Source organism: Salmo trutta, chromosome 4, assembly GCF_901001165.1.
Source record: "Salmo trutta chromosome 4, fSalTru1.1, whole genome shotgun sequence".
Lineage (NCBI taxonomy): Eukaryota > Metazoa > Chordata > Actinopteri > Salmoniformes > Salmonidae > Salmo > Salmo trutta.
Genome location: NC_042960.1, coordinates 26,363,040 through 26,376,703, shown reverse-complemented (window position 1 = coordinate 26,376,703; position 13,664 = coordinate 26,363,040). Strand labels below are relative to the sequence as shown.

Sequence of the window (13,664 nt, the reverse complement as noted above, 5' to 3'; positions counted from 1 at the left end):
AAGCGGGTGGGCATTTCTGGCATACTGGCAAAGGATCTGGCTGACACTGCCATTCCAAAAATTGCTGCTGTGGCTTCTGCTAAAATGAGCTGTTACCTCAGTGTAACAGTTGGGGTACTGGGGCAATTCGGAGTACAACGCATTTCTCATCCCTGGATTGAGATATGTTTTCTGAGACATATCTCGCACTAGCTCCGCTGTGTCTTAAGCTACACAGGAAGCCTGTCTGATCTGCAACAAGCAGATCTGCTGGCTAGCTGTACTCTAATATAAGTTTCCATAAACCTGCATCACTTGTGATATACGTAGAAGAGTAGGCACTGCAAGAAGCTCCTGGAATGAAGCACAGCTAGTGGTGCCTGCTTTGATTGGTCGAGATTCCACAACGCAGTGGACCACTCTGGACCCATCAACTCACGTCCATTGACTCATTTTCAGCAGTCTACTTTTTCAAAAGTCATAAACTATCTTTTAAAATATGTGTGCCTACCTAGTGCAACCTGGCAGCTTTGTGACTGTCATGATTTCCTCAATACTTCACTGAAAACCGTGTGCCCAAGCCGTTCAAAAGATATGGTTCATTTTACCAGAGATAGGCTGTTGTTTTTTTTTTATTGCAAATTCGAGGGAAACATTAGATAAATAAACCATGTCGTGGGCTGTTTTAAAACTATGCTACTCACGGACTGTAGCCTATTTGTTTGATAACAAACAAGCTGGTTAAGTCATGTTACCTTATCAGCTAACAATCTGAGGGGTATTCCAGAAAGCCTGATTAGTGAGTTAGAGAAATCTGTCAAACCATAATTTGAGCAATGGTGACGAATGCTCTGAAGCAAACCTGCTACCTACTAGGTTAAGTTGATCTTAGCCTTTAATGGTGAGTAAAGACGGGGCTTCTCCGCCAATCAGATTCTTGTCTGTCACAATGGCATGTCCCTTTGCGGAAAATACAATTGACATCCGAGCCTGCATTGTTCGCAGTGCATTACAAATGGAAGGAATTAATGGATCTCAAATAGATCCTTTAGGTCATTCAGAAGATTTTCTTTTGGAACGTTATAGTTTTTACACACAATAATATATCTGGCCAATTTACTCAACCCCTACATAGCCAATGTAACCCAATACAGTTTTGCTTTGACTGCTATAGGCCTACAAACTCTGTGCATTACTTAGTGATTTTTTTGCCACAAAGTTTCCTGTACAATTTGGGTGATGCAGAACGATTTGGAAAGGCAACTGTGTGTAGAGCCATAAGAAGAGTCTGCTTCGCATTGAATACTTTTTTGGCCATCAACCTGTCCATATAATCAAGGAGGACTTTTACAAAATTGCAGGCACTGTTGGCTGTGGTCAATTGACTCTCAGCGATGCTTTGCTAATCTCAAATTAATAACACTAGGCAACATGATCAAAATAAATAAATAAATAGCCTAATCCCGCAGATTTTCCCAATGTCACTGGTGTTAAAACTAAACGTAGAAGATATTGTTGCCCGTGTTGTCATGAAAAGCACTCTGAATTCAATCAATTCTTATTCCTCATACCTAGGCTGTGGAATGGGCCTACCAATGCAATTGTGACATAGGCTACCACAATTTATATATTAGGCTATAGCCTTCTCATGTAATATCACCAACGTTGCAATAAAAGTGCTCTATAAAGTGAAAGCATTATTACTAATCACCCATGTGTGTAAATTTGGCCTATTAGATATTGGAATAGTGCCGCTTCACTTACACATTTACTCTGTTTGCAATTTTCTGTCAGGCTCCCCCTCTGGCTTTTGTGGTGGCGGCTGTATTACTATTTTGGGGTAAATTAGTGAACATATTTGTTGTATGTTGTTACAAGTGTTTCTTGTTGTAGACTTATTGGGCTCTGTCTTTTGACTCCATATCTATATATTTTTATGTCATCGACATGAGGACCTTTTTGAATGTTGTGTGCACGCACCAATTGTCAGATCGACCAATCTGCACTTCGGTTAGTCTAATTACTTCAAGGAGAGGCAGCCATTCTGGAACCAAGAAATCACAGACTCCCTCATCTGGTTAAGGTAAGCTGGATATGTTCAGGGAATCCTGAATTTGCTAAACCATATTTTTGGAATTACCCTCCAGGTAACTGGACAGGCACAGATTTGGTTTAAGATGGCACATTGACAAAGAGATTGTGAACCCAGAAGTATGTGTTTTATCCTATGGGGGGAGTGGGGAAAATAGATAGACAGCCTAATTTGGGTGTTGCCCTGGGCAGATTTATGTTATGCCATTGTCTTCATATTATAGGATATGCTTGTCAGAAAGAACAGTAGTGTTATTCCCTATACTTCTTTTATTATTACATTTCTTCCCAATTTGTCTGGTGTATCTTTATTGCCTGAAATCTAATGTCTAAATCCAATATGCCTACTTGTATTTTTGATAAATTACAAGAGGCTATGCCTTTTTGTAGGCATTCATGTAGGTAGGCTTGGTAAGATCAACTTTAAAACATTCAGGCTATCCTAACTTCAAATTCTTTAAGATCTTTATCAACTATAACTATATAAATGAGCATGAAATAATTCCCTAACAGTAACTGTTGAACCGTTCAAGCTAGAGACACCAAAACAACTTTCACATGTTAAGGCTATCCTAACTTACGATTCATAAAAAACGTATCAACTGAAACTATAAAAATGTGTATTAAATTAGCATAAAATAACTCACCAACAGTAACTCTTGAACTGTTCAAGCTAGAGACACCAAACCAACATTCAGATGTTAAGGCTATCCTGACTTCAAATTCTTAAACACTTTTATAAACTATAACTACATACATTTGCATAGATTTGCATAAAATAACCCACCATTAGTAACTCTTGAAACGTTCAAGCTAGAGACACCAAACCAACTTTCACATGTTGAGGCTATCCTATCCTCTCAATTAATCGATCCTTCACAAGCTAGCATGCACACCACATTTTCTTCAGGAAATGTACTTTTCTAGTTATTATTTATTATAATAATTTGTTTTTGTACAAATTCTTAATATATATCTAATCTTTCAATTTTCATCTCAAAGTGCACCAGATCGATGCATTTAGCTGTTAAAATTTCTTTTTTTGTTGTTGACCCTACTAGTGTTCCATCTATGGCTTTGGGCTAAGCCCCCAATGTCCTTAAATCCTAGAAATGCCCCTGCTCTCGGCCGACAACTGCTACAGGTGTGTCCGTGCTAAGAAACATGATTGTGGTGTTCTTCTTACCCATTTCACTCTCTTTGATCTCAATCTCAGTTGTCGTTTTATATTTCCTGGCCAGTGTCAAAGTACTCTCCTCCACTGTGTGTAAGAGTTTGGTTATGGTGTGGTCCCGGTACTCCTCTTTGATTCTGTTCCAGGCCACCAACTCATCCTTCTCAACCAAATTGTTCACCACATTTAAAAATGTCTGTGGAATAGAAAGGAAGGCAGTATAACAAAAGCATTTATGAATATCAAGAAACAAGAAAAATCATACTGTTTATTTTCATGGATTGAACAACCCTTTCTCTGTTTTAATGTATATGCAGCAAAGTTTAAGCAGCCTTACAAATGATGACAGAAACCATATATATACCCTTAGGCCAAGAACATTTAGTATCCTACTTCTAAAAAAAGCAATAGCAGTGCTAGTGGAAATAAAGATTACTCTGAGAGTTGCTTTGGTCACGGCTGGTTTGTCGGTTTGATTCTTCTCCCCAGAGCTCATCAGCGAGGCCGATTGAGAGAGGGCCTCCACATAGGAGATCACATCCACCGACGTCAGCTCTCCCGACGTCTGTTTTTCAATCTCCACCAGCAGGCTCTGAAGATCTGTATGATTTCTGATCTACAAATGGAAGAGACAAGATCAAGTAAGCTCCAATGGATGCCCCCTCTCCAAATAGGAGAAATAGGATGGTTCTTTTAAAAATGTCTACTAAATCTTAAAGCAAAGCAGACAATTAAACTAAGTTACTCCCACAAAAAGTGTTCAGACCAATGCACATTTCTACACATGGATATTAACATATATTCCTAATAGGAAATCCTGATTGAAAAACACATGTACCAATTAAATATCTATATAGTGACCAACAGAGGGCGGTGTCCTATTATATATTATAAGTGGTACTACTTTCCTAGTTCATTTGTTGGAGTACTTACATGTTCAAGTGTTCTGTTGACACTTTGTGTTATGCACACAACGTTGTCATGACAATTTTTCTCGGGATGCTCTGGAATACAACATATGGAATCATCATATTCATTTAACAGTCGGCTAGAGTAACCTCAAAACTGCTTGTTTGTTTAACAATATTTAAATATTTACAACTATGATATCACCAGGACATACCAAAATTGTTAACATATTTAATTTTGAAAAGATAATTAAGATAACACTGCTCACAATTTGTTTATTAAGATTTTATATAATATGGTAACCTCACATAATTTGAATAATGTATCCTCCCAATTCCCTCAAAACTTTAGTTTAAAAATTTAGAGGGTGAATTGATATGCTTACCTTGACATATTATCCCATTCTCTGTATGAAATTGTTTAGTGCCTGAAGTAGAAATGTAATCTCTTTGGCAGGTGCAAAAGAAAGATCCATTTGTGTTTGTACAATGTGCGAATGGTCCACAGATTTGGTTGTTCTTGCATTCATCAATATCTGATAGTAAAAAGAATAACAGGGTATTTTTTTCTGAATGAAAGACATAAAATAGGCCCTGATGAATGATATTTTCAAACTGAAAAAAAATCTAGGATATCAGTTTCTTAAATATGTGTTGTAATGTTGAGAAAAAACTGATATATACAGTGCATTCGGAAAGTATTCAGACCCCTTGACTTTTTCCACATTTTGTTACGTTACAGCCTTATTCTAAAATAGATTTAATTGTTTCTTTCCTCATCAATGTACACACAATACCAATAATGACAAAGCAAAAACTGGTTTTTAGAAATGTTTGCACATTTTATTACAAATAAAAAACAGAAATACCTTATTCACATAAGTATTCAGACCCTTTGGTATGAAACTCGAAATTGAGCTCAGGTGCATCCTGTTTCCATTGATCATTGTTGAGATGTTTGTACAACTTGATTGGAGTCCACCTGTGGTAAATTCAATTGATTGGACATGATTTGGAAAGGAATACTCCTGTCTATATAAGGTCCCACAGTTGACAGTGCATGTCAGAGCAAAAACTAAGCCATGAGGTTGAAGGAATTGTCCGTAGAGCTCCGAGACAGGATTGTGTCGAGGCACAAATCTGGGGAAGGGTACCAAAAAATGTCTGCAGCTTTGAAGGTCCCCAAGAACAGTGGCCTCCATCATTCTTAAATGGAAGAAGTTTGGAACCACCAAGGCTCGTCCTAGAGCTTGGCCAAACTGAGCAATCGGGGGAGAAGGGCCTTGGTCAGGGAAGTGACCAATAATCCAATGGTCACTCAGAGTTCCAGAGTGCCTCTGTGGAGATGGGAGAACCTTCCAGAAGGACAACCATCTCTGCAGCACTCCACCAATCAGGCCTTCATGGTAGCGTGGCCAGACGGAAGTTCTCCTCATTAAAAGGCACATGACAACCACTTGGAGTTTGCCAAAAGGTACCTAAAGACTCTCAGACCATGAGAAACAAGATTCTCTGGTCTGATGAAACCAAGATTAAACCAAGATTAAACTGAATGCCAAGTGTCACGTCTGGAGGAAAACTGGCACCGTCCCTACGGTGAAGAATGGTGGTGGCAGCATCATGCTGTGTTGGTGTTTTTCAGCAGCAGGGACTGGGAGACTAGTCAGGAACAAGGGAAAGATGAACGGAGCAAAGTACAGAGAAATCTTTGATGAAAACCTGCTCGAGACTTCAGACTGGGCTGAAGGTTTACCTTCCAACAGGACAAGCACACAGCCAAGACAACGCAGGGGTGGCTTCGGCACAAGTCTCTGCATGTCCTTGAGTGTCCCAGCCAGAGCCTGGACTTGAACCTGATACTAGCTGTGCAGCAACGCTCCCCATCCAATCTAACAGAGCTTGAGAGGATCTGCAGAGAAGAATGGGACAAACTCCCCAAATACAGGTGTGCCATACTTGTAGTGTCATACCCAAGAAATCTCAAGGCTGTAATCGCTGCCAATGGTGCTTCAACAAGGTATTGAGTACAGGGTCTGAAAACTTATGTAAATGTAATATTTCTGTATTTTTATATTTTTTTAATTGCAAAAACAGTTTTTGACGAGAGGGGAAAAAAACAATTTAATCAATTTTAGAATAAGGCTGTAACGTAACAAAATTTGGAAAAAGTCAAGTGGTCTGAGTACTTTCCGAATGCAATGTACCAGTCAAAAGTTCGGACACCCCTACTCATTCCAGGGTTTTTATTTATTTTTTCTATTTTCTACATTGTAGAAATAACACATATGGAATCATGTAGTAACCAAAAAAGTGTTAAACAAATCAAAATAGATTTTAGATTCTTCAAATTAGCCACTTTTGCCTTGATGACAGCTTTGCACACTCTTGGCATTCTCTCAACCAGCTTCATGAGGTATTCACCTGGAATGCATTTAAATTAAAGGGTGTGCCTTGTTAAAAGTTAATTTATGGAATTTCTTTCCTACTTAATGCTTTTAAGCCAATCAGCTGTGTTGTGACAAGGTATGGTTGGTATACAGAAGATAGCCCTATTTGGTAAAAGACCAAGTCCATATTATGGCAAGAACAGCTCAAATAAGCAAAGAGAAACGACAGTCCATCAGTACTTTAAGAATATGGAACATTTTAAAACTTTTAAAGTATCTTCAAGTACAGTGGCAAAAACCATCAGGTGCTATAATGAAACTGGCTCTCAGGAGGACCAACACAGGAAAAGAAGACCCAGAGTTACCTCTGCTGCCGAGCATAAGTTCATTTGAGTGAACTGCACCTCAGATTGCAGCCCAAATAAATGCTTCACTGAGTTCAAGTAACAGACACATCTCAACATGAACTGTTCAGAAGAGACTGCGTGAATTAGGCCTTCATGATTGAATTGCTGTAAAGAAGCCACTGCTAAAGGACACCAATAACAAGAAGAGATTCGCTTGGGCCAAGAAACACGAGCAATGGACATTAGACCGGTGGAAATCTGTCCTTTGGTCTGATGAGTCCAAATTTGAGATTTTTGGTTCCAACCACTGTGTCTTTGTGAGATGCAGAGTAGGTGAACGGAGGATCTCCGTATTTGTGGTTCCCACTGTGAAGCATGGAAGAGGAGGTGTGATAGTGTGGGGGTGCTTTGATGGTGACACTGTTAGTGATTTATTTAGAATTCAAAGCACAGCATTCTGCAGTGATACGCCATCCCATCTGGTTTGCGCTTAGTCGGACTATCATTTGTTTTTCAACAGGACAATGACCCAACACACCCCCAGCTGTGTAAGAGCTATTTGACCAAGGAGAGTGATGGAGTGCTGGATCAGATGACATGGCCTCCACAATCACCCGACCTCAACCCATTTTGAGATGGTTTGGGATGAATTGGACCGCAGAGTGAAGGAAAAGCAGCCAACACGTGCTCAGCATATGTGGGAACTCCTTCAAGACTGTTGGAAAAGCATTCCTCATGAAGCTGGTTGAGAGAAGGCCAGGAGTGTGCAAAGCTGTCATCACGGCAAAGGGTGGCTACTTTGAAGAATCTAAAATCGAAAATATAATTTGATTTATTTAACACTTTTTGTGTTACTACATGATTCCATCTGTTATTTCATAGTTTTGATGTCTTCACTATTATTCTACTATGTAGAAAATAGTAAAATAAAGAAAAACCCTTGAATGAGTTAGTGTATCCAAACTTTTGACTGGTACTATATAAATATATATATATATAATACCAGTGCATTCTGTCCCGTCATTTGGTTGAAATTCATTCCGCCCGGTTGAAGTGTATCCTGAGGCACAGATGCAGTAGTAGCTGCCCTCTGTATTGGTACAGTTGCTGTTGTTTCCACAGATATTAGTGACATTTTGGCATTCGTTGTCATCTGTTATGATGGAAGAAGGACACAGAAACAAAATAAATTAAAATTGTAGCTGCTACGTACACAGTTTAGCAGGTGTTATGGCGGGTGCAGGGAAATACTTATGTTCCTAGAACCTATCAATCAATGTAGTAAATGTCAAGCACACAATAATACAAAATTAAAATATATATTTTTTACAGCGGTAGGTATAGTAACGTGACCAGTGAACAATGATTATGTACATAGTGCAGCAGTCCCTACGGTGCAGGGTAGAATACCCGGTCGTAGCTGGCTAGTGATTGTTACTGAGGGGCAGAGTAGGGTACTGGGCAGAGGGAAGGGTGGTGGCTGTTTAACAGTCTGATGGCCTTGGGATAGGAGCTGTTTATCAGTATCAACTGTATCAACAAGGGGTTATTATTCAAACTTTACTGAGACAAGTCATAATCAGATTTACAATGAACGTAACTACGACCCCAATACAAGTTAACTACAATTATATAGCTTGTTGTGCACACAGTTCATACTGGTTGTGACTGGTTTGTAAATTCTGGCAGCCATCAGATATTCACCATGCCAGTTCATATCAAAACACACCTGCATGAGATATTCACAATGTTTATTGGAAGTGATCCGATAGGACTTTCAATTGTTGTGTTCATCTGTCTAGATATGATGAATATACTGGTCTTCCTCCCCACTGTACCTTGTGTACAAAGCCTGTCCGGGAAGGGATATCCTTAGTTCTGAGAAAGGGAGGTGACAATATTCAGGAGGAAATATGACCATAACATTCCAGACCTCTGAACCGCCATTGTTAACACAAACACTGTGTAGGAAAGGGTTCCATAAGGAAAATGACTGGCTTCCATTTTCTCTGAGTAGCCTATGGGTAGCTCAGTAGGATTTCACAGTACAATGGTAGCAAAATGAATATGCATTAGGGATATGAACAAAATGATGTACTCAAGTTGACTGTCTTAATTAAAGGGATAGTTCCCCACTCATATCTATTCTCTAGAATAAAATAAATGGTTCTGATTTAGGGAATCTAAGAACATTTCATTGGTGGAGCAAAAATGATAATGTACCTTAAAATTATGGACTATCTTTAAATTTAGAGTAGGAATATTTTATTTAATGGGGCCATCAATTCTGCTCTATATTAATGAAGTGACATATTGTTCAAAATTATTTTTTTTATTCTCCAAAACCCATATTTGTACTGTATTTCCGTGTAGAAGCCATTTACTGTATGTTTATATTACCACAGTTTAATTTACATTGGGCCCTTGGAATATGTAAACCCCCATGATTATGATCAGATAAGGAAATATGAATACTAAGCAAAAGTGTCCCACAAACCTAAATGCAACAATGTTGGCTGACAGACGAACTTGAGCAATAAAACAATTTGACCACTTTCAACACGAGCAATAATTTTTCACATTTCAGTACTTTTGTTATGATAAACACACTTTGAGGTTTACAATTTCAATAGGGTAGATAGGTCAGAAAAAATCCCCACTAGGAATGATTCATGATTTAACCAGGTTTACAATAACTGTGCTAGTTGCCTGAGAGGATGGTGCCCATAAGGTGTTAACCTCTACGGGATCGGTATCCACCCCGTGGGACGGTTGAGCTAACATAGGCTAATGTGATTAGCATGAGGTTGTAAGTAACAAGAACTTTTCCCAGGATGTAGACATATCTGATATGGGCAGAACACTTGCATTCTTGTTAATCTAACTGGACTGTCCAATTTACAATAAAATAATACCATGCTATTGTTTGAGGAGAGTGCAAAATTATGAACTTGAAAATGTATTAATAAACCAATTACGCACATTTGGGCAGTCTTGATACAACAGTTTAAACTGGTTCAGTCTAAAACTTTGCACATACACTGCTGCCTTCTAGTGGCCAAAATCTAAATTGCGCCTGGGCTGGAATAATACATTATGGAATTTTTCTTGCATTTCAAAGATGTTGGTACAAAAAAAAATATGCATGTTTTTTTCTTTGTATTATCTTTTACCAGATCTAATGTGTTATATTCTCCTACATTAATTTCACATTTCCACACACTTCTAAGTGTTTCCTTTCAAACGGTATCAAGAATATGCATATCCTTGCTTCAGGTCCTGAGCTACAGGCAGTTAGATTTGGGTATGTCATTTGAGGCAAAAATTGAAAAAAAGGGTCCTATCCTTAAAATTAACTTGTCTCCTCCCCCTCATCTACTCTGATTTAAGTGGATTTAACAGGTGACATCAATAAGGGATCATAGGTCAGTCTATGTCATGGAAAGAAGTGGTGTTCCTAATATTTTGTACAATCAGTGTATGTAATAAAGTCAAGTCAATATTGGAGCTAAACAAACTGGCCACCTAGTTTGTTACACTAACAATATGTTAGCTGTCTTACCTTTCTTCAGCATGTCATTAAACCTTAATTTATTCAGGGAACTCCCATTGAGACCGATGTCCCTTTTACAAGGAAGCTCTGATTTCACAAAATGCAGCATAAAAATACTAAGTACATAATAAGGAATTAGTGACAGTTATTTTTAGTGACACTGTTAAAAAGCTGTGTTCACTGCTGAGTACATTATTATTTGTTAGCCAACTTCCTTTGCTAACGTGTCTTGAATTTTTTGGCCACAAAAACAGCTATGTTTGTTGATATACTTTTCCTCTCCCTTCTCAATTCTCAATCTGACCATTTCTACCATGGGAATACATGTATTTCAAGTGTTCTAATTAAAAGCGATGCTGTCGAAAAATAACCCCTTTTTGATTGAATTAATGTCCTAATGTATTTTCACTGGGTGTGTAGCTAAAGAAGGAGTTTTAATCCTTGAGGCAATTGAGACGTGGATTGTGTATGTGTGCCGTTGAGTGTGAAATGGCAAGACAAAAGATGAAAGTGCCTTTGAATGGGGAATGGTAGTGGGTGCCAGGCACACCAGTTTGAGTGTGTGAAGAACTGCATCACTGCTGGGTATTTCACGCTCAACAGTTTCCTGTGTGTATCAAGATTGGTCTACCACCCAAAGGACATCCAGCCATCTTGACACAACAGTGGGAAGCATTAGTCGCCATGGGCCAGCATCCCCGTAGAATGCTTTCGACACCTTGTAGTCCATGCCCCAACAAATTGAGGCTGTTCTGAGGGCAACTCAATATTAGGAAGGTATTTCTAATGATTTGTATACTAAGTGTATATTTCCAATTAGATTTGGGTAACTTCCAGTCCACATGGACAGATGAACCCCGGGTTCAATTCAGTTGAACCTGCATTGCTGTACTTACGCAAATTAAATTACAGATTGGTTTTGGCTCATTGGTTTTGGGTTAATGTTGAATTACCACCAAGTGGACTCCTCTCACAGGTACTGTAGATTCTTCAAATTTTAAGAATAGCAAGTGTTCTCAGGCAGTAATTTGTAAACAAAGACAGTGTGTAAATTAAATTCCAGCCTTAACATTGTAAAACAGGACAGAGAAAGTGTTTATTTTTGCAAATCTGCAGACCTGATGATGGTAGTGCGCCTGCTGTTGAAAGATATAAGACAAATGGGTACCACCGGCTGAAAGTTTTCCATATATGTGAAGCAGTACATACATGTATGCAGTAAGGATCCAAGTACAATCAGCTGATTATGATTAAAGTTTACTCCTAGTGTTAAAAGGTAGTCAAATGTTGGAGTGTTTTTCACACTTTACACCAGTGTAGATTGAATGCAACAATAACCAGTGTTGGCCATGAATATTTTCTTCTATAGTTACAAAAACTCTGAGTGTTAAAAGCTAATACTTCTTGTGTTGGTGTTAAACATGTGTTGATTTAAAAGTTTCAATGGTTATCTCATTTAATAATATATATGCTTGAATAATATAACTTCTAAATCCCAAATGAGCTTAGTGCAACCGTCTTATCCCAATCATAACTCAATATAACTTTTCCATTGTTAAATTGATGGTGTCCATTTGAGTCTTTGTAAACAAAGAATAGCCTCAAAAATACACAATGCATAATCATGTTGATCGCATGGACTCTCTCAGTCCTTGCATCCAGAGCATCCTCTATGAATTATGGTTAAAATCCTACATCCCCTCAGCTTTACAGCCAACCAGGTGACTGTGGTTTGACTAAAACACAAATTAAGGATTGTGCCTTTAGCCGCAGACATCATCATGCAACTTTACTTTACAGACCAGTAATATACACCCTTTTAACCCTGAATTAATGAAAGGATAATCACCCAATATTGCCTAAAATAGTGCCATTTCTTTTCCTTCATTTATTTGGGGGTTGAGGCATTAGACTACCTATCAGGTCTAAACCTGAGTGTAATGTCCCTTTCAGTGCTATGTATTCATAGGCCTACTTAACCTTGTTCTGTATAGGTTTGTAAAAAATCTAGAACTTATATTTACCATTACAAAAGTTGGTTCCATCGCCAGTATATCCACGGTTGCAGTAACAGGCGTTATTGGATCCATTCAGGGATTTACACGAGGCAAGTCGATGGCATGTATCACAAATGTCATAAAATCTGCATGGGTCTATAACACTGGAAAGCCATGCTATGAGATAAAAAATAGAATACATTTGCTTTGTGAATTTAATAAAATATGTGGAAAAAAATTACTACCAGATCAGCATTAACTCATCAATATGGAAGGAACAATGGTACCATGAACTATGGTATGTATTGAATGTTGCATACAATCATATTATGCTATTATGACTAAGAGTGTTTACATTTTCAGCAAATGGTAATATAATAACAGAAAGACAAAAATCATATGTAAGCCTACTCAACATCAATAAACTACTCAGAAGTAATATTAGACTGATATTGAAATGGACTCACACAACTGCAAAGTTCCTAATTATATCTATGCAACTATGATCACTAAAGGCCAGGAGACCTGAAGTTTGGGATAAAAAATATCCCGCCATGCATCCTGATTATTTTCTCTGGTAAATCCCACATACACATAACGGAAATGGCAAAGAACATATGTGTATTTGTACCATGTTCAAGGGGTCTGCTATGCTACAGTGCATACTATATGACAGAAGAATGGATAGACTCACTTACCTGCTAAAAGTACAAGTTTCATCTGGGACTTGAGCAAAGACTCCATACTTGCGTTGGGACAGAAATACTTTTAGCTGAAACTCTGTGGCTGGTGACGTGGTCCGTTTCCTTGCGTCAGTTTTCCTGTTTCCCTAAACCTGACCCTTCCTGTCCTGATCTTTAATCAGCTTTCACAAACATTAAACTGGGGACACGCCACCGTCCCATGACAATGGAGTCTAATCAACAGCATAAGAGAATGCTTATAAACCAGTATAGTCTGGCTTCCTAATTAAAGTTATTGTAGCTGTAGTATAGAGTATACATTCTTACAATTTATGATTTGCAATTTGGTGCCTTTTTCTTTCAACTCCATCTCAATATCAATACTAAGTGTTCTTTAAGTAGTAATGTTATTGTGCATCTGGGGTGGCCATTTTACAAAACCACAAGGACATTGTTCTCAACAGAAACACACACACTGTGTAAACACCAGCTGAACAACATTGACTTCAGTGAAGGACAACATCCTCTCTTTCTAGGACACTTCC

The 13,664-nt window shown here is 38.3% G+C and overlaps 1 protein-coding gene across 1 annotated transcript in view; it reads right to left on the bottom strand.

Moving 5' to 3' along the window:
- The window catches only part of adgrl4 (adhesion G protein-coupled receptor L4), a 48,865-nt gene extending 35,627 nt beyond the window's left edge, over positions 1-13,238 (bottom strand). Inside the window, exons 1-7 of the mRNA XM_029750366.1 lie at positions 13,135-13,238; positions 12,464-12,613; positions 7,890-8,039; positions 4,539-4,688; positions 4,178-4,248; positions 3,681-3,860; positions 3,257-3,440 (exon numbers count right to left, since the gene is read on the bottom strand). Of these exons, the coding sequence (XP_029606226.1) occupies positions 3,257-3,440; positions 3,681-3,860; positions 4,178-4,248; positions 4,539-4,688; positions 7,890-8,039; positions 12,464-12,613; positions 13,135-13,180 (931 nt within the window). The 5' untranslated portion in view covers positions 13,181-13,238. The remainder of the gene's footprint in view (positions 1-3,256; positions 3,441-3,680; positions 3,861-4,177; positions 4,249-4,538; positions 4,689-7,889; positions 8,040-12,463; positions 12,614-13,134) is intronic.
- Between the last annotated feature and the right edge of the window lie 426 nt (positions 13,239-13,664).